Raw genomic sequence first — 26,608 nt, 5'->3', positions numbered from 1 at the left:
GCTGTGACTCATGCATGTTATTTCTTCTGCGACACTGAACTGAAACGCTCACACTTCTATGTTCACAGCAAGACTTCTTCGAGCGGCTGTATGTCATGTACACCGTTGGCTACGCCGTGTCCTTCAGCTCTCTGCTGGTGGCCATCTTCATCATTGGATGCTTCAGGTAAAAATTGTTTTTCTATGTTCAAGTAAATCCTCAATTAAATGTTGTCCTCACAGCAAACATATCACTGGAATAACAACAGGAGGTGGCCGAGCACTTTTCAGGTTGCCCAATGGATTTTGAAAAGTCACTCAAACCCCCGAACCCTCGACATTCTCAGAAAAGGTACTGCATCCAATGTGTCCAAGGGGGGTCTATTAAGGTCCACAATCAGATGGCAAGGCTCTCTTTCGGCAACCTGTTGCTGCTTTTGCTGGCTGCGCCATTTACGGTGGAAAAATCATCTCTCGCACTTAATATTCATATTTGTGAGTTTTACAGTTTGAATAATAATGACAACCTCTGGGCATTAGTAAGCTTTTAAAATACATTTTATTGACAATTACAAGTGACAAATAACTGTGCCCCCCCCCCAAGACCCCATATTTTGCACACTGACTCCAATATTCATTGTCAAACCTGCACCATTTATATAACCTAAACGTAAAAATGCTTTACACAAACCAGGAGCGTTGCACAAATGATCAACCTTGCAGAGTAATAATAGAACGGACAGTCACAGTTGTTTGCGGGTAACTGGGGGTTAAGGAGTCTAATGACATGGGGGAAGAAGCATCTGCAGAGCCTGGTAGTTCTGCACATACACTGCAAAAACAGCCCTTCTAGAAAGAAGCAAAACATTCTTATATTCAATCAAATCATCCTATAACAAAGCAAAAAAAAAAACTATCCCCATTGGCAGATTGTTTTGCTTGACAAGATTTCTTAAAATAAGCCAAAAAATCAAGAAGGTAAGGCATACTTTCCTAAAATTAGATATTTTTTCTAACCAAAACATGCTTGACAAGATTAATATTCTTTTTTTGGGCAAATATGACTTATTTTCTTGATACAAGGCTTTTTTTACTTTCTTGAAATTCCTTTTTTGCAGTGTAGGATCTGCATTTAGTTGACATTCAGGGACATCTTCCACTAGTTGTTCCACCTCCTCCTTGTAAGCCAGCTCCTTGTCATCCATGATCAACTACTGTTGTGTTGTCTGCATCCTGCTGTGTTCAAATTGCATGTATATCTTAGGATACTTCAAAATGCCAGAATTCTTCCTTTAATTTAAAAGGGACCATATACAGTTTAGAACATACATATCACCATTGTGATGCATCGTAATAGGCTCTAGCTTCAAGCTAATTCACATCTGTCGTCCCCTGGCAGGTCAGAACCAAGAGAACACAACAACAAACAGTACAGTGTAAAAACAATACAAAGGAACACACAAGAGATGATTACATGACAAGTGATTAGAAAGCTACACACAATAGCGCATCACAAATTCATGCTTGTCAGGTAAAAGAGTCATGAAGACCATACGATATAATTCAAGGTCAGTGAGGACATCATCAAGCAGGCTTTTTCACTGCTGGATGCTTTCTGGAATTTATTTTGCCATCTCAGTCCTTGAAAGAAGAAATTGTTGAATTTAAGTGAAGAGTTCATTGAAATACTGAACTACAATGATGCAGCTTAATTCCGTAAGGAATTACATCCACATTTTAGTGCAGAATATAAAGTCTGCATTCTATCGCAGACTTTCAAGTGAGTTTCACTTTTTAATTAACTGGAACAAAACTGGCATTGTATTTACAAAAAAGTTTTAAGTCTTTATTAAATATTTGATCAATTGAGAACCAATGAACCAAACATTGAAGTCAACAGTGTCTAACCGAGGTGCTACTCAGTTCGCCAAATGGCAGTGTAGATTTGTGTCTGTTTGGCATATGATAGAAACACTACTTATTTTTTACATGCACAACGCCATAATTATTCATTTATGGCGAATCGGAGCCACGTACTGCATCAAATTACATTTATTTTGCCAAGAACTTTATTGAATTAATAATTGTTGCTGCTGAGTGTGCTACGTGTCTAGCACCAAAAGGAACACATCTGTACTCTTAATACTAAAACTTCACTGGCCTGTCGCCATTCTGTCAAGTCGGTTAATTATTGAACTTGTGATTGACGAGACACAGCAGAGCAACATGCAGGGATCAGGAAAGCAATTTAATGCTGCTTTAATTTTCATTCATGGACATAAACACAATGCATATGGAATGTATTTAAATGGAAATTCCCAGTATTTTAAAGTTTTTAATTTGATTTAACAGTTTAGCCACAAATCCTGTTACCTAACAACTTTGTATGTACACAATTGGATTACAAAACAATACCGGTAGTTCAATTTACATCCATTCTGTGAAAGAAGATTTTCAAATTTAAATACTTTAGAGATCAGGAAAATAAAAGTATGGATGTAGAGAAAAGCATCACTTCCATTCAATTTCACCTCAGAGAGAAGTAAACATAAAACCGTTTCTCTCGGGCACAAAAACAGCCTTATTGGCATTAAGCTAGTAAACTAACTGGCAAGGCTCTCCAGGTTTATTATGACATTGTACAGTTTGTGTAATCATCCCATCAGCACTTCAAAAACCCTTTGGAAGTCTTCTTCCTCTTGAAACTGTAGCCCCCTCAGCTGAAGTGTATTTAGAGCAGGGAACGACGGGAGGCAGAAAGAGAGACTGAGAGGACAGAAAATAAAAAATTAAAAGCACAGATGCTGATGTAAATATATTAAATACATTCAATATTTACCACACGTGTACCTCGCTTAATGGGCCCTTACAAGCATCTCCCGTGTCTCTACAGCCTGAATAGCAAGTGTTGGTTACAGAGAGTGGCCAACAACCCGATCCTGCTGTAGAGAGGCTAACGAGTGCGATTTGAGATCACGAGAAACTCATTTTGAGGCAATAACCTTTGGGTCCACACTACTTTGGTCACTTTCTTTTAAAAGAAAAAAAAGGCACCTCTCCCACATAAAGGTAATCCATCATAGTGAACACCGTCTCCGGTAATGACTTGTTGGCACTCGGTGTGAAAATTGTCTATTGTTTTGAATCCCAGCATTTTCACAGCGAGAGTAGGTTGCAGGATTTCATGAGAGCGGGAAGTAGAAAGGTAAGTTAGTCAACAGCGTCGTATCTCCCCAAGGTGTTCACAGCTGCGTGATTAAACAGGGAAACTTCAATCAGAGCAAATTTTCTGAATCAGTTGCAGCTCACATGATGCATTTTGACAAACGCGGTTCTTAAATCTGCTGTGTTTGGCATCATAGAGCAGCTTAAAAAGTATTTATTCCTAAGCCTCCCTCAGCCTTCTTCTGCTCTCTTGTCTATTCTCTTTAAATATACTGTCACAATAGTGTGCATCACCAAATATGACAGCTCATTTAGCTACAACATATTACCCATAGCGAAGCGCAGTCAACCGTGAGCGTATTCCAGCGCTGAGCAACGGAGGGATGTCCAGGATACCTAATGCAGCTTAATGAGATGAGCAGAAACTGTTTCCATAGGGACATGGATTCTTTACACTAAATTATATAGAAGCATATTTCTCTAAATACACATTAGAAAGATTCAGGCATACATTTACAAATCCTTAAACAAATATAGCTACGCAGTGCTCCCTACAATGATGATCTGATTCTTGAGAATAAATGAAGGATAAAACAATCCTATGGCGACGTCATCATTAACTGAAGAGGTTGTGAGTATTATTTTTTTTTTCCACAGTAATTATAAGCAGCAACAACACTACATCTAGTGCTGATTAGAAGGAACATAGTGTATGTGTGTATGGTTCATACAGAGTAACCTCAGCTGAAGTGCAACCTCCATTTCTGGTACTTCTGCAGCCACTGAAAAGCAATAAATGACATGTCACCTCTCAGAAAGAGGGAGGTGTGCTGGATTCTGCAGGGACAACAACATGGCTCCCAGACCTGTAGACTTACAATGATGTGAGTTACAAGTCCATGACATCAAAAGTCATTGAAAGCAACGCGAGTGCAGAAATGTAATCGAGGGAACCATGCTGAGTTTGAAGCTGTGAGATTTAAACTACCCCCCATGTCTTTGTGTTTTATGCGCTGATGACTTTTGCAGTTCAGGCTTGTTCTGTATTTCCATCACAGTGGAAAGGCACTGAGGTATTTTACCAAAGTGGTCATGCCTAAATAGCCCTTGTTCTCGATCAACCTCCACATTATGGTCACTGTACAGAATCAGGTGATTTCACTGGGATGTTTCAATTAGCGCTCACTTCGTCAAAAAAACCCTCAATTTAAGACTTTTACATTTTTCTTCCACATCTACTTGGCAATATTCGAAAAGTAGCCTTGCACCTCGATTAAGACACATTCATCCTCTAACAACACACGGCAGGTCCACCTGAGCTGATATGAATGTGATGAAAGCCCGAGTGGTTTGGAGTGCATAATCTTAATTATGAATTCATACCAGTGCTTGCCGTTTGTTTTCCCCGGCAGGCGTCTTCACTGCACCAGGAACTACATCCACATGCACCTGTTTGTGTCCTTCATGCTCCGGGCAGTCAGCATCTTTGTGAAGGACAAAGTCGTCCATTCCAGTGCTGGATTGCAGGACTTTGATTCTGCCCTGTTGGACAACTTAAAGACAGTTAGCATGGCACCTCTGGACAACTCTCAGTATGCAAGTACCAGCTCTGCTTGTTGGAGTCTGTTTTCTTACTGTGTCACACTCTCACTCCAAGGCAAATGTCACAGCAAAGCATGACTCAGTGTCTCTACTTCTCACTTGATTTATTCTTGTCAGGCCTGAACCAAAAGGAGGACTCAGATGCAGAGGATATACGTACATGCACACTTTGTTTCTTTTGATCCTCTTTGAGGAGTGACAAAACCATTGGGCTATGAAGACAACTCTCACTAAATCCTTACACATAAAACGCTCCCGAAGGAGGGAAGAAAACAGACTACAGAAACACAAATCAAAGCTAGAAAACTTTAACAAACACAAAATCACTCGAAGGAGGAAACAGAAAAAACAACTTACGTGGCGAAGCACCAAATTTTTGGGAAAAAAACAACTAGGACTGTGGATACGGCTTAGGTGCATAGACAAGGACAAACACTTTGGCACAAGACAAAGGGGAAGCACAGACTATAAGCACATGAGGGTAATGGGGAACAGGTGGCAACAATCAGACGGTGACACATGAGGAAGGGCAAGTGACCTGAAACGAGGGGAGGGTTAGGCTTCAAAATAAAACAGGAAGTTACGAGACCAAACCCCAAGACACGACAACCCTCAGTAAACATCGTAAACAAGCGTTTCTGGTCTCAATCGCTGGTTTCAAGTCTTTTTAAATACAGCATGATGTTCATTTAATAAAATATGGTCTCATATAGATTGCTATCGATCGGGCTTACTATAATTGACAGGTTGCGACCCTATCAGAGACGTATACGGCGTCCAAATATGGTCACGGGAGTAATCCAAGATGGCGACTGCCAAAATGCCAAACTCAAGGCTTCATCACGTCAGTCCACAAACTAATGGGAGACGTCTCGATGACTACGTACACTTCGTATATAGAGTGTATTCTTCTAAATAAGGTTGCTTATTAAAAATCCCTCTGAACTCAGTGGGGACTTTTCTGATTGAACAAAACAAAAATTTACATTATGAGTATCTACATTTTCTTTTCTTTGTTAGATTTAATTAAACTAATTTAGTCAGTGACTCAGCTCCAGTCGAGAGTCTGACTGGGAAAGTGAATAGGATCTGAATGTTGCTCTTGAATAATAAGTATTTATTTAATCAAGTTCAGAGATAAATCTAATCATCTCAAATTACCATCAAAGGTCAGGATTTCAATTTTTTCCAGCTGATTTGTGTCATGACTAATTGTGTCAGGTCACCAATAACGTTGCAAATCTGAAAGAGTGAGAGTAATTATTTTGATTTGCATTGAAGCATGTTGTTTAATCCATGTCCACATTATCCACATTATCGGACACAAATTCATTCATTTTCTTCATTTTCTCCACAACCACATCGTTGTTTAACTTCATTTAACGTTCTACAATACTGCAACCCTTTTGAGAAGATATTGGCTCGGTACAAAATAATAAAAGTAACCGTTAAGTTTATGTACTTACGTACATTCCAACGACTCGCCGCCAGTCCGTCCATTTTTCGCGCCGCCCGTAAGGTTTCACAAAAACCCTCATAAGTACCATTTACAACATCGGATTTCACAAATAAATAAAGAAGAAAAGAAAGAAAAGAAAAAATAAAGACATCATCACTCATAACATCATTTCTCATAACACTTTTAACAACTTTTTTCCATTTCTGAACCGATTTACACAGTTTTTTCTTTTCATAAAACATTCAAATAACCCCAACACTTTGTTTTTCTGTGGTTTTTATTGCAGATCTGTGTTCTTTCGGGCTTATTATTTTAAAAATGGGTGTTATTAGTATGTGGGACCTTGGTAAGGGTCTGAAAGCACACATTTTGAACATGTCGGAAACCGCTCGAAAAGCATTTTCGGCCAATCTTGCTTAGATCATGCTGGTTATTCATAGTTATGATCAAAATACGCTATAAAAGTGTTTTTTTTTTTAAATATAAAAAAATTCACAAAGAAATTCTGAAAAAAAATGATATCAAATAATAAAGTATTGTAGCTAATTTGGGGTTCATACGACTACTTGGACTACTTGAACATGGTGAACCTCAAAAAAGGACCTACATAGGTCCTGCAGGGCTTAAAAGGTTCATTACTTTAAAGTTAGGTGAAATAATACAAATACATAATTAAGTATTTACAACTATTGGAACAGTTTAAGGGACAGTGAGCATCTACAGTTAGCATGGAGTTACTACATGTTACTAGTGCATACTGTCCTCACTGCATTTGTTTGTTGCCTCTAGAAATAAACATAGTTGTATATATACTTGCTTTATGGATTATTTAATGGATCATTAATGCAATTCATGCACATTAATAATGTGTCTTTGCTCTTTCTTGTGGTAATTCCTCATATTGCTCAGGATATCAGTCGTGAGACATTTTCAGAGGAAATGCAAATGTATTCATTTATTACCATGATTGTGCAGCCAAGTGTATAATTTGGCAGCATTCATAATTATAATCATATTAATTATAGTGATCAAATGAATTGTTGTCAGCTAGTAAAATGTGTGTGCCTAAACTTACATTTATGCTGATTTTATGGACTTTATTGATACTCTTCGAATTTACAGTACTTTTCCTCATTGTTGTGCACATTTAAACAGCAAAGTGCTAAAATAATCTACTCCAGTATAGGACCGCCTGTAGTGTTAGAGTAGTTTGTACTGTGGTCACAATAATGTGTCAGCTACAAATAGGAGGTGATAAAAGTGCTAATATTTTTTTTAAATTCAGACTGGCTGCAAGGTGACGGTGCTGCTCTTCATCTATTTCCTGGCCACCAACTACTACTGGATCCTGGTGGAAGGCCTCTACCTCCACAGTCTCATCTTCATGGCCTTTCGATCAGACTCCAGATACCTCTTGGGCTTCACCCTCATCGGATGGGGTAAGCAGAAAGAAAAAGAAAATCTCTCATATTGACACTGTGCAGCGCGACTAAATCATTTGTTCTCAACAATTCTCCACCAACTTCAGCAAAAAAGATGCTGCAAGCTTTAGTTTATACAGAGGTTAATACAGTCTTGCAATACAGTCACAATTGCCATATCAGCAATATAGTTAAATACGCAGACAATGCAATGCATACACTCTATACAATGCATAATCCTCTCTGCACCAAGTTCTGGCCCACACATATGATTCTCCTGTCATCATTAATATTGTCTGCTCGTGTTTGGTGCATATTTTGGAGAAATTAAAGGCCATTTCTACAAAGTGCTGCGCTTGCATTTGGATGAAAATAACTGACCGGCAACAACAGAGCTGCTGGTACGATTTCAATACGAGTAGATGAAAAGTTTTTAGACGGCATCAGAATTTTTCCCATGCAGTGACGGATCTTCGTCTCATCTGTCTCTGCCTTGTCAGAATCTGAATGGCTGCCCACATTTGGTTTGATTATATCCAACAGTGAGAGTATCGATGTGTGAAGGTTTATACCGAGCTGTAATTAGAAAACCCACCAGGCTGTATGACAGGGAGAAGCACCAAGAAGGAAACATGATTGTGGGTCACATGAATGAATGACATGCCGTTCAGTAGCTCAACAGGATTTCCTTTTACTTTGGATACCTGCATTTCTGAAACGCTGTCAAGCTGTTTTAAACACTGCTAACATTAAGTAGATATTATGTTCGTATTGTTTTGGGGTTATTGCCTCCTTTATTTCCGAGCCCTCCGTGCTACGTCTACCGCTTCATGATAATTGGAAAACCGGTTGCTCATTTGAGGAGTATTGTCGAATATCCGACATCTGATAATTAGACTCAATGTCTGTGTGGCTAAAAAAAAACACTACGAGTTGCAGTGCTTTGGTGTGGTCGAATATAACAACTATTCTAACTTGTTTTTATGGAATAAAGGCTCAAGATCAGTGGGGTTGTTCCTTACAGAGGGAACAAAGATGGAGAAGTGATTATGTGGCTGCAGTTGGTGAAAAACGATATACTTTTCAAACCTAAGCTAACAGATCACTGCTGTCAACATACATATTAAATGCATTTCTTTCCTCATAAAACGGAAATATCTTTTCTGAAACTATTGGTGACTATGTGCATGACAACACACAGAATGGAGACCCTCTGATTGAAACATTGCTCCATAGCGCCAATAGTGACATAGACATCCACAAGGTATCTTAAACCTACTTTGTGTCAACATCTTCTTCTCAAAAGCACAAGACGCTCTGGAGATGGGATTTTTCTTGACATGTCTAAAAACGGCACTGTGAAATTATACATCCACCCCTTAATTTTCTCCCTGAAGATCTAAGAACCAACTTTTTTTTTTCGATAGTGTGAATTAATCTGGTGGCTATCTCCTGCTGGTAAAAATAAAACTGTGCAGAGGAGACATGTCTGATAGATTTCACTGTAATGTGAAACTGACACCTACAATTATGAATAAACCGACCGTACTGCTGAAGCTGTAGGCACTCTGACTTTTTTACTTTGAGATCTTATGGATGGCAGAAGCGCAAATCCTCTGACTAGCCGGCAATATGGATTAAAATGCTCTTATTATCATCAGTAGCAGTCACCAAGTGCCAATTGAACAAGTAATATAACTCCTTGCTGTTTCAGTCCCTCCATTTTCCTCTCACACAACTCTCTACTCTCTTATTCTCTGCTTCCCTCTCTCTCTCTCTCTCTCTCTCTCTCTCTCTTAGACAAGCACAGCAGCATTCAATTAAAATGTGTATATCTGGTGGAATAATCTATCAATTGAAAGGGAGCTGGGGAAACGTCTCATCCAGTTTAAGTTCCACTGATTAATCAGGGTTACTCAAGCTGCCGTATTTAGGTGATAGAGGGACATTTCCTCTGAGAGGCCGGTCTTGCACAGCCACAATCACAATCCTATGCAATCACTTCACATATCCATGGAGCCACATGAGTAATCACATACATTATCTATCACATTCCCTGGTCGTTGACCTGAATTCTTATGTTAAAATGAACAATTCAACTAGCCTCTATTAAACAGTAAAATCCTTCGTACCCTGTCTGTTGATTCAGTTGGTTTGGTCTTGCAGTGGAATGTGTGCATTTTTACTATTGATGCGCTTCGTTCTTTAAGTTCTGAAATGTAAATATGAAGTCTCTCTTCATAGTTGTTGAAGTGGGTCACACGCTGTGCTCTTGGTTTCAGATGCAGCATTCCTTCACAGTGCCTTTTTCCCTCCACAACATTGTTTAATCAATACCATTTGAATGCCTATATTTTGGCTTTTTAGTAAGTGCAAATAAGTCACAAATCTAAACTTTGTCTTAACAAGTTCAGAACAGACCCAGAGGGGTTGATTGATTCTACATTAATTAATTAAGATAGATCAAAGCGAGGCTGGTAATTTCTTAAACTATGTGTTTTATAAATAAACAAATTGGTGGAATAAAAGTTAAGTGAAAGCAAAATCAATTGCAACCCAACTGACTTTAAGAAACTATTGGATCTAAGAGAGTGCTTCTGGACTTTATAGTGGCTTCTGAAAGTTTAGCCATGTCTTTGTATGGCGGCTGTATGTATATGAATACTGTTGAATGCTACTTGTAGCACAGCAGATTTGTTTTTGTACAGTAAAGTATTTCACGCAGAGGCCGCCGCGTACCTTATGTGTCATTTAACAGCAGAAGAACATACCTGATGTTCCCTAATGTGTCAAGACACAGTAGCTGGGATGTGCCGTTGTGGAGTAAAAGATATAGAACTGATGCTTTTCTTGACAGTTGACACACATCTTCAGCGATGACATCTGTCAAAATGCTGTCAGTGTCTGAGATCACATATAAAACTGGAATGGCACTCGCAGAGGGAGAAAGCTTCCCTCAAGGCCATGCTCTATCTCACAATGTCAGGGTAAGAGAAACTATATTTGTGTTTCTGCTGCAACCTTCCACCAGTAGTTTATCTGTAATCCTGATGAGAAACAGACGAAAAAAACAACTGAAAACATAACTTCCTTGGCAAAGGGAATAATGGCTACGATTGGGGTTGGTGGTCTGTGTCTTTGTATACACTCGTTATTAAAGTGCAAAAAATAAAATGGAAAAAAAATGGGTTTAGATGTCAAAATGTAAATCATATAAATTGTGCGATGCCCTTAAAAGGGATGTCCAAACATAATTGGGGACCATGCACAAAGTGAGATGAAAATATACAGGGGATCAGATCTTTGTGTCAACGTTTTATTTTCACCATCAGAGTCAAATATAAGCTACAAGCTTATGGAGGTCATTTAATTTCTCGGTAACGATATAGATCACGATATAGCATGTTTTGTGGCAATGCAAGAAATACATTGTCTTTTTGAAATTGGAGTATTTTCTCATTTAATTAAAAACTTAACTGCAAAATAATCAGAAATGTAGTTTATAGTTGTTTTTAATGTAGATACCCTAATTGTGTATCATAATATATTGATATATATGATTTCATCACAGCATGATTCCAATGAATGGATACTGATTTATCGCCCAGCCCTAAGGGGAAAGTAATATCTCTGGGGAGGGCTTTGTTTTAACCAGTGAAATGAGTTTTGCCCTCTCTCTCCACCCATCAATGATTTCCATACAATCCCTCAGGGAGTTAATCCTCCTTCAGAGTCTTATTGCATCATCCTTCTCCTTCCTTGATACCATATATTAGAAATGAAATGGGAATGTGAAATGTGACCATAACCATGAATCAGGTAAACAAAAAGCATGAGTCATCAAGACGACAGCACAGTTTATTTATTTTTATTTTTTTTGCTTTTGTAATTTTTAGGTGTTCCAGCTGTTTTTGTGGCAGTGTGGGCGATTGTCAGGGCAACGCTGGCGGATGCAAGGTGAGAGAGCAACTCCTACTTTGTCTCAATAAAGGTCTTCTTGTACACAACAGAAATAGAAAACACCAAGATTTGAAAAAAGGTCAATAAGTCTGAAGAAAAAGTTGAATAAAAACATGAAATGAGACACAAAGAGAATTTCAGGATGGTATAATTATTGCATAATTGTGGTGACATTTGAATCATCAGTGAAATCCAATTAAATGTGCATGATTGTAATTGCAATAGGAGCTTAACATTTCAAAGTTGTCATATCAGGTACACTTAATGGCCCAAAAACTGGATATATTAAGAAAACTGGATATGAAAAAGAATATGAACATCGCGCATTACACCTGTATGTGATTGTTAAATATCTCATGGACATTAATATGCTGCTATAATAGTCTCTTGGAATTTGGCTGCAGGGATTCTCTCATTTCCACAGTGTGGTTTCCTGGCAATACATTTCTGTATTTCCAGCAATGTTTTGTAAAGCATAAAAGCTGTCTGCATCGACACTGCATTTCCTGCACGAAATGACTTTTCTAGTTATTATAACTGTCATTAGCAATCTCCTTGCTATAAAATAACGAGTGAACTGTTCATGATAACTTTTTTTATGAGGGAATTAATATGCTTAATGGAAAAATAATTCAAAAATGTTCTGAATCGGTTCTTTTGATTTACAGGTAATGATTTTACAGGCAAACATTGCCAGAAAAACGTAATGTTCAGACAAAGGCTGAGATATGTCAATAAGAAAAATAATTATTTATCCAGTTTCACATGCCTGCATGCTGATGGGCCTTCAATAAACCATGCAAACAGACCAAATATACACACAATGACGTGTACAATTGGTTTAAAGTGTAATTCAGAAACACAAAAGATAAAACATTATTCATGTTCCCTTTGTTGCGTGTGAATCTTCAGAGGATAAGTAACATATGGTGTTACAATCAAAAGAAGCAAGAAAGGACCTGAAACATCCATTTATGTTCAAACTTTCTGTGACCTTTAAGGTCACAACATACTAAAAACAGTTATTTTTCCAACAGCCGTACAATCTAGTTTAACTTGTACTGCATGTGTATCCTTGTAAAGGTCCATCTCCATTTACTGCTGATTTTAATAAGTTCTGACGTGATCATATTTCCTGCCAAATATGACTTCCCTCTGCGTCTTAGTAACTGCCAATAGCATTCACTATTCAGTTCACTCCTGTTCAAAGATTGCGAAGAAGCCTTTCGAGCTGATTCTAGAGTTAAAAAGGGAAATGACAGCGTGCAATTTAAGCTTTTATCTTTGTTGAGAACTGTTTTGAGTTGGACAGACGTCTTTGAGCTGATGCAATATGTTGAAAGGCTGAGTAAGAATAATTCCTTACTGTTAAAAATATGCCTATTCTTGAATTTTGGGAGCTTCACAGATTTAGTCGAGCATAGGTGTCAATGCACTCCAAAAAAAATTCCACCAACAATTTTTCTTTCTCGAAGCTTTAAAGTCTCTCCAGACAAAAGGTCTACACTTAAATATTATTGTATTATATTTTTCATGTGAGTGAACTCTAGAAGCTAATTTGCTGCGTGATGGTTCCCCGACGTTTGATCTTTTAAGTGACTATCACAGAAATGACTGGTCATAATAAATGGTTGTGGAAATCCCATTAAGCTTGTTTAAGCACACTGAGTTTAGGTGAATTGGGTCAACTTCATCTCTTTATCTCAGTCCCCAAGGGAGTGAGACAAACAATGAGCAACAGTGAAAGCAACATTTCACACATAACACTCTTGACAGCCTCGGGGAACCAACTGTCTTTGTTTTGAATAACTTGGAATTAATAAAGCAACGTTGTCCATATAACCTTCAAGGTAGCATTACCTTCAAAGAGAGGAGGAGATGCTGGATGGAAATCATCCCTAACGATATTCACGGCCTTTTGGGGAAGCAGTACTTAATAAATTGAAGAAAGAGACATCCATTTTATATTCTCTACTATTTCAGATGACCACACTCACCAAGTGTAGGACGTTTCTGTGTTTAATGCATAGCAACTCTACTTTCATGCAAGTTCCCCCACATTACGTTGGGGTTGTGTTTCCAGAGATGTTTGCGTAACATACAAAGTACACTTTCTGGCACCCGACGCCTGCTCAACATTTGCGACACGTCTGCATAATCCGTGTTTGCATAATCCCCGGGAACAGTCGAGCTGTGGGGAGCTATATGTTTGTGTTCATGATGCACGTTTTCCTTGTGATGGTTCATATATGAAGACAGCGCCAGGCTAAGCTCCTTCACACTTTTCCGTACAACCTCTCACTATCTCGCTCTCCGTCGCTCGCTACATTTCTTTTGTCATAGTAGGGCTCCAAGATGAATTACAGGTGAACGCAGTCTACATTTTTTATTTAAGAATAGATATCAGAAACAAGGAAAACATCTGGAGAAACCAGGACACTAAGCTGCAAAACATAGAATATTAGATTTCTCTTTCCCTTTTGCCTTTGTACTTCTTGCTTAATTGAAAAATTATTATCAAACCTCTCTTTTTCTCTTTCCAACTGAACGTAATCATTTATTTGCTATATTTGTACTCTCTGCACGTGTCTTCTGAATAAAACCAACTGCATTCTTCTTTTTCCTGCTATTCTAACGTCATCCTCTCCTCTGAACTTGTGTTCATTGCAGATGTTGGGAGTTAAGTGCCGGTAATATTAAGTGGATCTACCAGGTTCCCATTCTGACAGCCATCGGGGTAAGAGTGTGTGTGAAATACAGTTTTCTGTGCGATTGTAGCTTGAGAAGTTGCCAGGAAATTGACTGAGGCTGAAGTAAGATGGAATCATTATTAATTCACAGCATAGGACAGCATTTAGTCCCATCAGATGAAAGACTTCAGGATAAAGGTGCCATGCTGTGATAATGATATCCAGAATATGACTTCATTGGGGATGATAAACGTAAGTAGCCGTAGTCATGTCACTCTCCTTTCAGCTTCTGAGCAGGCAGCGTTCATATAACAGATCGTTCCACACTTGTCATACGGTTACACACGGATTCCTGCTTGATGTCTGTGGAGCCAAATCCAGGGCAAATGTTTTGTTTATTTGAAAATAAAGATTTGAACCTCAATTTTTGGGGGTTAAATATATTTTTGATTCAGTTCGGTTTTTTTCGACTTTCAATTTTCAACTTTCACTCTTTTCTAATCTTTTGTTTTCGGGTTCAAATCTTTTTTTCAAGTGAACAAAACATTTGTCCTGGATTTGGCTCCATAGATGACCTCATTGTTTGCATCCTAATGGAGGAGTGATGAGACGGAAACGTCTTTATTATTATTTATTATTTCCTTACATGGACACTTAAAGTCGAGATTCAATGCTTTCTTCAAAGATGCTAAATGTAACCATTTAATAGTCAGATAATGTGTCCACATACATATTTTAAAAACATTCTATTTGCAATTGTACAACTAATGCACAACATAGAATATGTATAATAGCCAACTGGCCAGACTCACTTTAAGTTAAAGAAAACCTGAATGTGATGTATGTGTTAGTAAGAACCAATTACTAGATAATCAACGCCATCAGCCAACGAAAGCAAACAAACGACGAGACCGAAAGTAATGTGCAAGTTTTTAATGATCTCTTGGTTATTCTAAAGAGGGAGGAGCAGAACAAGTGATGGACTAAAATATTAAATGTGTAGAAAATGCTCCTTTTCTGTATCTTCCTCTAATTAAAAGAAAGTTATTGTGTCTGTATTAAAGAAATCAGGATCTATGCATGGTCGGAGTCAAATATCTCAACTACTATTTTTAACTGCCGAGAGAATGTTTGTACGGACATCCTCGGTCCCCAGGGGACGGATCCTTCTGACTCATGGGTTGGTTCACATATTCATGTCTCCCTCCGGTTGAATTGTGATACATTTTTGTGATGAACTTCCCATATAGACACAAACTGCCATCACTGCGTTGGCACTTTGTTTGTAGACCGGTGTATGAGAATGAATATGCAAAGGATTTGGACTTTTTAGTAGCTTTTGTCCAGAAATCCATCCTGCAGATCCTCTGGCACTAGTTACATTTTGAAAGTATAGTCATCAAAATGTCATTCAAATAAATGGTTTCAATCTCCAAAACCTTTTTAACAGCTTTTCTGGACTGTGTTGTTATCAGCTGTTCCAACAACAAATTGAGGCTTTGAAACAAAACCACCCCCGCTCTCATTTTTACTAAATCTCCATAATTATGATTAATTAATTCTGATTATGCTTATTATGATTATAATTATATTATCTCTTTATGTATCAATCACATTCTTAACGGCTTGACGAAATTAGTGACCAAGTGCTTAGCTGCGGCCGCAGTGGCTGAAAGTCCACTTTTACAGCTCAGATTTGTATTAAATGATGCATTTGCTCTGATTAGAGTTGCAAGGAAAGGTGGAGGTCCGTGATTGAAATGATCCCTGCTGTGTATAATGAGCTAGTCAACACGTTTATCTCTCACTCTTTAGTGTTAAGCTGGTGAACGTTTTATTCCAATGACCAAATGCCATATAACATATTAGCATGCTAGCGTAAGCATTGTGCTTAAGGCCCTGTTGTGTACAGCTTTACAGAGCTGCTAGCTGTATACTTTTTATTTAACTAGAGGATGCTGTCATACCTACATCGTGAGAGTTAAATGGCATTAACATTACATTTTTGTTGGAACTGTGCAATACGGAAGTATTCATTCATATCCATCTATGAAACTAGATATCATTTAACAAGTATTCACAACTTAAATATAGATCTGTCTTTGTTGCTAGTCATAACACGTTGCATCATTAAATCTATACTTTTAATTATTATTTATTTCTCATAAGTTTGAATTAAAACTTGCATTTGAATTTTGCATTATTGTGAAGCACAACCTAAAAATTTTTTTTTCGTATTGTCTTACTCTTTTTCTCAACTTTAGAAAACATGCTTTACATATTAATAGTTATGTAAAGTTTGATTGTGCCTCATATTATTTGGGTTACTTTTCTGTGGATAGCCTGTAGACAAAATTGAAGCGTAGCTGTTTGTGAATTTGTGTATCAAACTTAAGATGAGATAAGATGCCGTGTTTAGATCTCTATTTCAGTTTTCCAGGCAATTTAAAATGGATTAATATTGCGGTAAATGACATGCCAAACACCTGTCACATAGTGTTATCTTCATAGATATTGTAACAGACATCTCATAAGCCCTGTGTACCAAGGAAATGGTTTGATTTGATTTTAAACGCTGTGGGTGCTACTTTTTCCTCTGATTGCACAAAATCAGTGTGAGATAACGTTTTCTCATTTAGATGTATTCTAACTATAAGTGAAGCATGTCCTCCTTGATACTGTCAAGCATACTCACTTGAGTCAATTCTTATTTGTATCCGTGTATTAGTGTTTGATCAAAAGAATGCAACTTTAAAGGAGCTCAGGGTTTAGGGAAAACTCTTTGTTTGTTTGTGTTGGCCTGTTATTTGTATTCTGGAGCTTTATTTCTTACCATCTTCTCATTCAGGCTGAACCAAGGGAGGATTAAAAGGATGATGGAGATTCAGGGGTTCAGCCTCTGCTTGTGGAAAACGTCAACCTCAATTTGCATTTTTCAAATTACTTTGCCTTAGCCTTATATCTCTAAAAAAAATACTTTTTTTGTTTTTGCTGTTATGAATTATAATTGCCTACAAAGAACTTCACAATAGGTCATGTGCCATGTGCTTGTCCTCTCAATATTCGTTTCATCTTACCTTATGATAAAAATAAAATTACAATTATACTATACAGTCCATATTTCTAGCGAAAAATGTTCCAATCGGTTTGTCTGACTCACACAAACAAGTTTTTTGTGCTACCAGATTAGAGACATTTCACTCTGCCAGATACCAGGTGGTACTTGCATTCACCCTCGCATTATTCATAAGTGAAATATGTGGAAATCTACAGATTTCAGCTTTAATAATATTTTCTTTGTTTTTCATAGAACTGCAGTAAAACTGTCTTTTGTGGACATGAAATGAATGACAAGTACAGCGTCCACTCTTGAAAACATGAACGCTCTTGTATTAATACACAAGGTTGAAGTCATTAACGATTAAAAATGATTTATTCCTCATTTATTTATTTATATCAATCATAGTAACGGGAACTAAGAGCACCGACTGCATACATGAAGAGCTTTCCATCTCTGTTCCTCTGTTTCAGCTCAACTTCATCTTGTTCGTGAACATCGTACGAGTGTTGGCCACCAAAATCCGAGCGACAAACGCGGGGCGATACGACACCAGGAAACAGTACAGGTTTGTTCTCAGCTGAGCGCGTCTAAACCAGGGCTCCACTTTTTGTTGGCGTAGCTTTGTGTGCTGCAGAATTGTGTGCAAAAGGTTGTGTTCAGTTACCACAATGTCAAGTGACTGACTGGCTCAATGTAAACATAACATATGAGCTCAACCGTGTCCATGCATGTTATTACTACATTATTACCTCTGCATGTCAATGACTCTACCATCTCCCCTCTCCTCGGTGACCGGTTTTCCCTCAGCGCTGACTAGCAGGCGCACAGAGGTCATGCAGAGACCTGCATTTGTTTTGACAGGCTGTTTGTGTTGCGGGCAGCGGGCCTATCTCACATTAGAGCTTCACATTGGCTCACGTATACCATTTTTCTCACACAGAAAAAAAGGTTTTGTGTGAAGCCTCTGCAAAGTGACCTGGCGGCATCGAAGCCCGTAACCATAGTAACTCCCTCCCGCCTGGGTGAGAGAATAGAGGGAGAGACGCAGAGGAGCCGCTGTCTGGGTTCACTCCAGCAGAAAGTCACTAAAAGGGTCTGATAAGTCACCAAGGTCACCGGGAAAGTCCCCGGGTTTGAAACCCTGTGTGTGTGCTTGTAATATCCATTAGGTAAGTGAATCGGTGTGCAGACCCCGACCCAGAGTGCCCATTCATGCCAATGAGTGGGTTTACCGACTGAAAAAAGGGGAAAGCAAGAGATTCAGCTGGTCAGCGTACATCAGGCACTTTCATAATTAGCCATTTTTGTATCGTGGGGAAGCCAGTATTCAGTCTGGAAGGATATGGTGTTAATTTATGTTTGTTGTCATTGTTAACAAATCCCATGACTGAAGGGTAGTCTTGTCGTGGAAATGCAGCCAATGAGAGCGCAAGACCCGGGTTGAAGGGACAGGAGCTGTGACAAAATGTATTTTGGAGACGAAATATATCATCTGGGATTCCTCCTGGTCAGGGGTCGTTTTTTTTTTTTGCCCAGTGGAAAAACGTTCAAAGGGAATTCCTCTTATCTTGGAGTTTTAGGTAATATTGGGTCACTAAAAATCAAAATAAATGTTTAAATATTTCTTTAACTAAAATGTCCGTCACATCCTGTCATGTAGCTGTCAAGCCTCTTTCCCTGCAGGTGGCTACTCGTGATTCAGAGCCCCGCCCTCGCTAAATTATCAATGGATAAATTAAGAAAAAACAAAAGTCACGGAGGAAAGTGAAGTGTTTAATTCTCTTCCAGAACAAGCATCTGCTGAAAGGTGTCAAGCTGCAGAAGAGCGATTCCTCAACTGCTGCAGTAAACTGAGCAAAGTAAATATACTTTCAGGAAGCTGATCAAGTCTCCAGACTCAACTCCTGCTGCTGGTTCTGTGGCAGCTCATGAGACAGTGAGGCGTCCGCTAGTAAACACGGATCCGTCCTCCTCCGTTTGCGGAGCTCACGTAGCAAAAGATATGGGTTTAAAATGTAAGGACACATTTTTTTGTGTGGAAAAAAGGGCAAAAGGGCTCTTTGGATAGGAAAGGTCGCTGACCCCTGCTCCTGGTGGAAGATGTTGTAGAGTTTGTCCAGTTTTGGTCAATCTTGTTGTGTCAAAACCACAATAGCTTCAAGAGTCCAAGCGCAAGACAGCGAGTTGTGTAGTGTGAACAACACGCACACACACACACACACACACACACACACACACACACACACACACACATTCCGCAGGTGCAGGAATCAATATGTCAGATGAAAACATTTGCGTTTGTAGATAAGCAGACTGTCAGAAAAGATGAAAATGATTGGTTGCAGTAAACTGGAGGCCATGATGGAAGCCAAACGCAGCACATTTCATAAAGTTGGAGGTGAGGGATAATAGCTGTCGCCGAAATTCTTTCGAAAACTGCGACGGCTCAAAGATTGATACAGAATTTCAATTATGATGAAACTTACCCACTAACATTGTGATAGCTCCAGTATCTTGCCAGAGATTTAAGCAAAAACTAGACTTCATTGCAACTTTACATTTCCTGGTTTGCAATATTATAAATATTCTATTTAATCACTTTAGTCGCTTATAAAAAGCCAAACCAAATGTGTTAAAATTAATATTCCAAGAAGAACAAGTTATTTTCTTGTACTCATTAAAATCTGTGGAAGGAATGTGAGCTTTGCAACAAAAAAATCATCACTGATCTCAGTATCGAGGGTGTTAGAAGCCATTAACTGCATTAACAAATGTATGTACTTACTAAACATGGCTTCTTTCATTTGGTTTGATGTGAAACTCCACTTGTTTCCAAAGAAACACGTTTCACACATTTGTGTTGTGCATTCACACATACAGTATGAAGATGGCCAAGTAAATGCGTTTGTTAAATTATGCCATGGCACGTTGTCTTTGACACATAAAGACCAATTTCTTATCGAACTGCTAATTTTCCAACCACATTCACATTAAACCTACATTAGAGCCAGTATTGAATTATATTCTAAGTGTCGTTGGTGTATATGTTTGCAGATATTATAATTAGTGCAGTACATTGTAGAGATAATTATTAATTTGGCTGTCGATTATGTACATTTGACCTTAGATGTTCTTCAATTAAATATGATTCAATTCCTTTTTTTTTTTTTTTTTTTTTAAGTTTCCAGCAATATTAAATGTACTGTTACGATGATCCAAAGAATAATAAACTCTGCCACAGGATCATGTCAAAGAATTGGCTGATAGTCCGTTATTTAATGCTATTATTCTTTAATACTGATATTGTATTGACCACAAGAACCCGAAGCAGCTGGGTTCTGTTTTGTATATTCATATGTGCGTATTGTATGTGTACGTGTCTCCATAGGAAACTGGCAAAGTCCACCCTTGTGTTAGTGCTGGTGTTTGGCATCCACTACATTATCTTTGTTGGGATGCCTCATACATTTAAAGGATCCAGCTGGGAGGTCCGCATGTACTGTGAGCTGTTCTTCAATTCCTTTCAGGTACGCACTTCTTTTCAGTTATTATAACACTTAACTCACAATGCCCGTTAACAGCAATACACACACACACACACGCATGCACGCACACACATTCCTTCATTACCAAAAGAGGACTATAAGTCTACTCCAACCATGTGTGGACTTTGAAAAAAAAAAAGATTTTTAAATAGGGGCCCGCTATATACTGCAGTGGAACTGTCTGGTTCTATTCTTTCACTCAATGAGTTTGTTTACAATATTTTATTAATCATGGCCAGTTAAAATAAGAATAAATATTTTTTTACCTTCAAATCAGCAGTTACTTGGCTGCATGAATGTCTGCAGGACTGCAGTATTGGCAACACAATTACTTGGTCAAGTCTTGAATTATATGAAATATATATTCTTGAAATTACAATTTAAAGATTGAACACAAAAAAACACACTTTAAGGGCTCATCATTAACTGATGAGCTGAACTTCATTATTCTGTTAAGCAGCTAGATGAGTCTGATTCAGAGTCATAATTTGGCTATCTCTACATTTAGATTAGCTATTTCAAATTATGGATAAGTGTGACCTTTCCTCTATATTATTATTATTATATTAAATATATTTTTCATATAATTACAATTTAATTACAGTTCGTGCCTAACACACGATTTTTCTTCTTGGCCTATAGTGTTGAGTGTGTCTGCCTTTAAGTGATGACCTATTGTAATACTGAGAGAAAGCTTCCATGGGGAAATTAAAATGGATGAAGCAAATTAATTTACACTTCAGGAGACAAAAAAAATGCACACATGCTCTATGAATGAATTCATTTTAAATTAATTATAGAGGTCTATCTTGCATACGGGGGAAAGATTCACTTTTATAAAGTCGATGGTATTTCTTTGCTTTATTAAAAAAGTATTTCTGCAGTGCACTGAATGTTTGACCCAAGTAGGAAAAGGTGGTCAATCTAAACTATATTGAAACTGATCATACACTAGCAAGTTAGCAGATTACCTGTAGTTAGTCACACTTTTGTATTTGTTTTAGCCATGAACTCTTTGGGTATAGCACTTTGCTTCTCTAAGCCATTGACACTGTCAATCACTCGGTTGAGCCGATTCCCCGACGCACTTCTTCTCCAGCTGTTCTGGAGGTGAGCTCTTCACCTTCGGGGGCTCCATTTCAGGGCTTGATTTCTGTGGCAGGTTTTCTGAGGGTTTGTCCAATCCAACTTCACTTTCTACTTCAGTTTCACAATGTGGCCCTCTGTCCCAAATTCCCCAAAAAGTATGGAAGCCTTTTTCGAAATTTCGACTTTCTATCTCATTATTATGACTTTTTATCTCATAATTATGACTTTCTATCTCTCTCTTTTTTTTTTTTTGTGTGGCTGAAACGGATTTCCATAAAATGTTGTTAAGTTTATTTCTACTTTTAGGGCTTTAGGTGAAATACTGTCAGGGCCAGCAGCTTTGCCCGTTTTCATTTGTTTATTTGCAGCTTTTATGTTGTTGGTCTATATCATCTGAATTGTAAAGATATCCTGGAATATTTGGTTGTTCAGCCTTCTAGGTTGAAAGGAGTCTTGTCTGCATTTAGTAAACACTATGTAAGTATGTCACAGACAATTTCCTAGTGATGGTAAATAATCCACCTGTGTCTCTTTATTCCCTCCTAATGTTCTTTCGCCCTTCTTTGTAGCATCTCATATTCCTTTTAGGCCAAAGCCTCTTGTTTGTGAGGGTTTACACTGTTGATTCAGAGTTCTCAGAGAAGCGCTGTACGGATGTCTCTCATCAGCAAAGAAAGTTAGCAAGGAACTCACACGTGCAAAAACACACATGCATGGACACACACACAACGTAACATCTTCCCATGAACCACATTTTGACCAAGACACTGTGTCTCCCCTGTAACTTCTTATCGTAGTGAGGAGCAAGGACAAAAGGTGAAACGGGTCAGAAGCAACACAGAGAGAGAGATTACCATTTCTGCCTTTCTTTTTCTTTCATAAGATAAGCACTATTTGAGGCAAAGCTATGGATGACCTGGAACATCCTTCTTTTGAGATCGTGTCGTATTGGAGATAAGAAGGCATGTGATCATTTATTGTGATCATTGCATTGTAGACGTTTTGTTCTCACTCGCTCTCAAGAGATTTGAGCTCACAACTTGTATGTCAATCTCTTCCTTGCAGGGCTTCTTTGTGTCCATTATCTATTGCTTCTGCAACGGAGAGGTGAGTGGATCGTTTTTCCAAATGCCATTGATTGCACAGAAGAAGCAAAAACACTAGAAACTAAAGCAAAAAAAAAAGAAAAAAAAGAATGCTTTTAAATTTGTTTTTAAATTAACCAAAGTCACTGAAAACAGGTATAATTACTCCAGTGGCACACATATTCAAGGCTCTTGCCGAAGAATTAAAAAGTAACATTAGCTACTTCGCTAAATCTAAAAAAAAAAAGTGCTTTTTGGCAACAATTCGCGTCTGTTCTTCTCTCGCTTGCCTTTTGTTATCCACATTGTATCCTGGATAGCATTGCTTTTATCCTCCATGGTGTTTGGAGTTACTTCAATGAAACAGCTAAAAATGATACTGATTATTTTCAATTGGATAGAGGTCAATAAAGCATCATTGTGTTACACTGGAGCATATTACTCATATAATGTGGAAGGGTTTCAGAGGAACTAGCAAGCGGTGACTTGTTATAAAGCCGTATTGCTGTCGGCAGGAATGTTCTCCTGTAACGGTCCTTCTTGCAGCGGAGCGTGAGGAATCAGTTAGAGAAAGTGCTCCTCTGGCCCTGCAGCAGGTGGTAGAGAGGGTGGTCCAAGTTGTCCAATATGGACAAAAGTTTCTTCAGCGTCCTCGTCTCCACCACCTGCTCCAGAAACTCCTGCTTGCCGCCGATGATGGAGCCGGCCTTCTTAACTAGCTTGTTAAGTCTGTTGGTGTCACCGGCTCCAATAGCGAAGTACAGGGCGCTGGCCACAACCGACTTGTACTTCGCTCTGCATATCCTAGAAGACAATTGTTTGCTTATATTAACATTTGTCACAGTGCAGAAGTTTTTATACGCTCAATTACATTCCACACTGAAGTATCAGCAGTCTAAAACAAAAGACATAAAAAGAAATAAACCACATTTAAAGATTTGTAGTTTGTTAAATAATTAGCCTGGATCAAATCAAGTTAATTTTGCAGCATACTTCTAGATATTTATATCCTCTTGTTCTTTCCATCCTATCAGGTCCAGACAGAGATAAAGAAAACATGGGCACGTTGGAACCTGGCCTTTGAGTGGGAGGGCCCGGTGGTGTGCGGCCGCTACCGTTACGGCTCCGTCGTCGTTGGCATCAACAACAACAGCACCAGCAGCCAGTCCCACCTGGCAGGGGCCGGCCCTTCCACGCGCTCCACCACGCTCGTTTCAAGCCGAGTTTATCGAAGCACAGGTCCTTCCGTGATCAGCACCCTCCCAGGATACGTGATCAGTAACTCGGACCCATCCATACCTGAGGAACCTGAGGAACCCGAGGACAGCGGCCCCAAGCGGGTGGACGATATCTCGCTGAAGGAAAATCTGCCTGTCTTTACTACAAATGCAGCAGCGGAGGATGAGGAGGAAACACTGTAGCAGTCGTAATGTTAAAACATGCAGCAGAGACCGATGACAAAGATCGGTGGTGGACCCAATCCTCTCCAAGCCACGGCCGTTGAAACTCTTAAAGGAACAGTGTGTGAGGTTTAGTGGCATCTAGTGGTGTGTTGTAGATTGCAACCAACAAAATACCCATCTGCAAATAAATTCAGAACAGGATTAGAATTTAAGTTTGAAATATATCTAAATATTGTCTATTGTCTGGTTTCGGAAGTCATTCTAAGCTAAATGAAACACTATGATTCTTAGTTTCAGATGATTATACACTCATTAAAACATTCATATTATTTTCCTTTTCTGCCAATGAATCTCCCTAAATGTTACAGAGTGTTCCTTCAGGAAGATATCAGGGGCAAACAAATGTTTGACTACAAGAAAAAACAAAAATGTCTTGAACCCCCTTATGAAAAAGAATATTACATATTTGTTTGGAAAATATAAAAACATCAATGCCAAGGGTTTAATACAAACATGGAACCTGGCATGATGAATATGTCCGTTGACCCTGTGAGGTGCCAAAAGATGAAATGCAATTTATTCAACAACCAAAACACATCTAAATGGAGGGCTTTGCCGCAGTGCTCTGATGTCAATAATAGAAAACATGCTGTTGCATGGATTGTGCTGGTCTGACTTTATGAAAATGTATTTCTATGTTTCCAGTAAACTGCATTTCTCCTGCTGTTACCTTGAGAAACAAAACTGAGGAAAGTGACAATCCAAGCATAGTGAAAGGTACTCAGAAACACTTACGAAAAATACAAAGAAATAATATTGACTGGGGAAACGTGTGGTAAGAAAATAAATTTTATATTTATTATTTATCATTATTATTTATTTTATAATAAAAGTTAACAGCAGCATGGTAGCTGCAGAAGAAAACTCATGGATTGTGTCGATGTGGTGACCATTTCTTTTTTGAATGTTTTTATACTCTCCACATGTTCCAAAGCGACATATTAAATGTAATTTAAAGCCATTTACAGCAGGTTATTAGCCTCCTGTTGGCTTGATTACAATTGCGGCTGATTACTGTATCTGTCATGCAAGAGGCAGTTGGGTCCTGATTAATCCTTATTGTGGACAAATCCAGTGTCATGGTGAATTAATGTGCTTGCTTGTAGAATCGGCTCCTTTTGTGAAGAGAAACGTTTTAGCTGCAGCTGCCAGTGGAACTAAATGGAATGTATGAGTACTTTTATCTGTGGTTTTTCATTACTTTGGACTGTTGACATCTGTGGATTCACTTGCTATGTTTACTGCTTGGAAGCAAGGCCACAGCAATTGTCACAGTCAGCGACAGAAAGAAATGTGACATTAAAGAGACAGCTCGCTCTTACCGACCGTGCTACTTATGACCTGCATACTCAAAATATTCCACGTACCTTTTCGTGAGCAGTGTAATTCCGGAAATATTTTCTTTCTCAGCCAAACTGATCACCATTAATGTTTACATCTTGTGCTGTCACGAGCACAAGCCTCAACTGATGTAAATCTACTTTTGTATTATTATCAAATCACCTCCCACTAAAACAATCTAGATTGATAAATCAGATTACAGGTGAGAGGAACAGTATGTATTATTGTAACTGTCCCTTTAAGACAAGCCTTTAGCGTTAAATCAACTTTCTGCTAACTGTGAAGGGCTACATCAAGGCCGCTTAAAGTTGTTGTGCCTGTGCATGCATGTTTGTCAATGCATAAGATGCAGTGCAAAAATAGGATCATTGTTGTACAAAAGAATATTTTTAACATGTCTTGTTTATGTGCTAAATGCTATTGCTGTTTTTCTTTTTGAAATGTGTTGTCTTTCTCTCTTTTATTCCTTTGCCATTATTTTTGTCTTACTACCCTGTTAAGTGATGATAAATGTTTTCAACAACAACCTGGCAATCTGCTTGTTGGTATTCCAGCTGTCAATAATAAGATGGACAAATCGTTGTTTTACAATTCACCTGAGAAAAAGAATTACCACAAAAAGTATGAATCATTTTAACGGTTTCTAAGGAGCCCTTTGAATAATACATCTTCCCACATTGTGTGTGTGTGTGTGTGTGTGTGTGTGTGTGTGTGTGTGTGTGTGTGTGTGTGTGTGTGTGTGTGTGTG

The 26,608-nt window shown here is 38.4% G+C and overlaps 1 protein-coding gene across 1 annotated transcript in view; it reads left to right on the top strand.

Annotated features, from left to right (window-relative positions):
• The window catches only part of pth2ra (parathyroid hormone 2 receptor a), a gene marked incomplete at both ends in the record, with an annotated part of 37,731 nt that extends 13,254 nt beyond the window's left edge, over nucleotides 1-24,477 (top strand). Inside the window, 9 exons of the mRNA XM_079230345.1 lie at nucleotides 69-166; nucleotides 4,557-4,740; nucleotides 7,491-7,644; nucleotides 11,523-11,583; nucleotides 14,257-14,323; nucleotides 17,808-17,902; nucleotides 20,726-20,864; nucleotides 23,037-23,078; nucleotides 24,091-24,477. Coding sequence (XP_079086471.1) covers nucleotides 69-166; nucleotides 4,557-4,740; nucleotides 7,491-7,644; nucleotides 11,523-11,583; nucleotides 14,257-14,323; nucleotides 17,808-17,902; nucleotides 20,726-20,864; nucleotides 23,037-23,078; nucleotides 24,091-24,477 — 1,227 coding nt within the window. The remainder of the gene's footprint in view (nucleotides 1-68; nucleotides 167-4,556; nucleotides 4,741-7,490; nucleotides 7,645-11,522; nucleotides 11,584-14,256; nucleotides 14,324-17,807; nucleotides 17,903-20,725; nucleotides 20,865-23,036; nucleotides 23,079-24,090) is intronic.
• Nucleotides 24,478-26,608: the final 2,131 nt, after the last annotated feature.

This window comes from Taurulus bubalis (assembly GCF_910589615.1).
Source record: "Taurulus bubalis genome assembly, chromosome: 15".
NCBI classification, from domain to species: domain Eukaryota; kingdom Metazoa; phylum Chordata; class Actinopteri; order Perciformes; family Cottidae; genus Taurulus; species Taurulus bubalis.
Note: the sequence above shows the minus strand (reverse complement) of the source record. Positions and strands in the feature narration are given on the sequence as shown.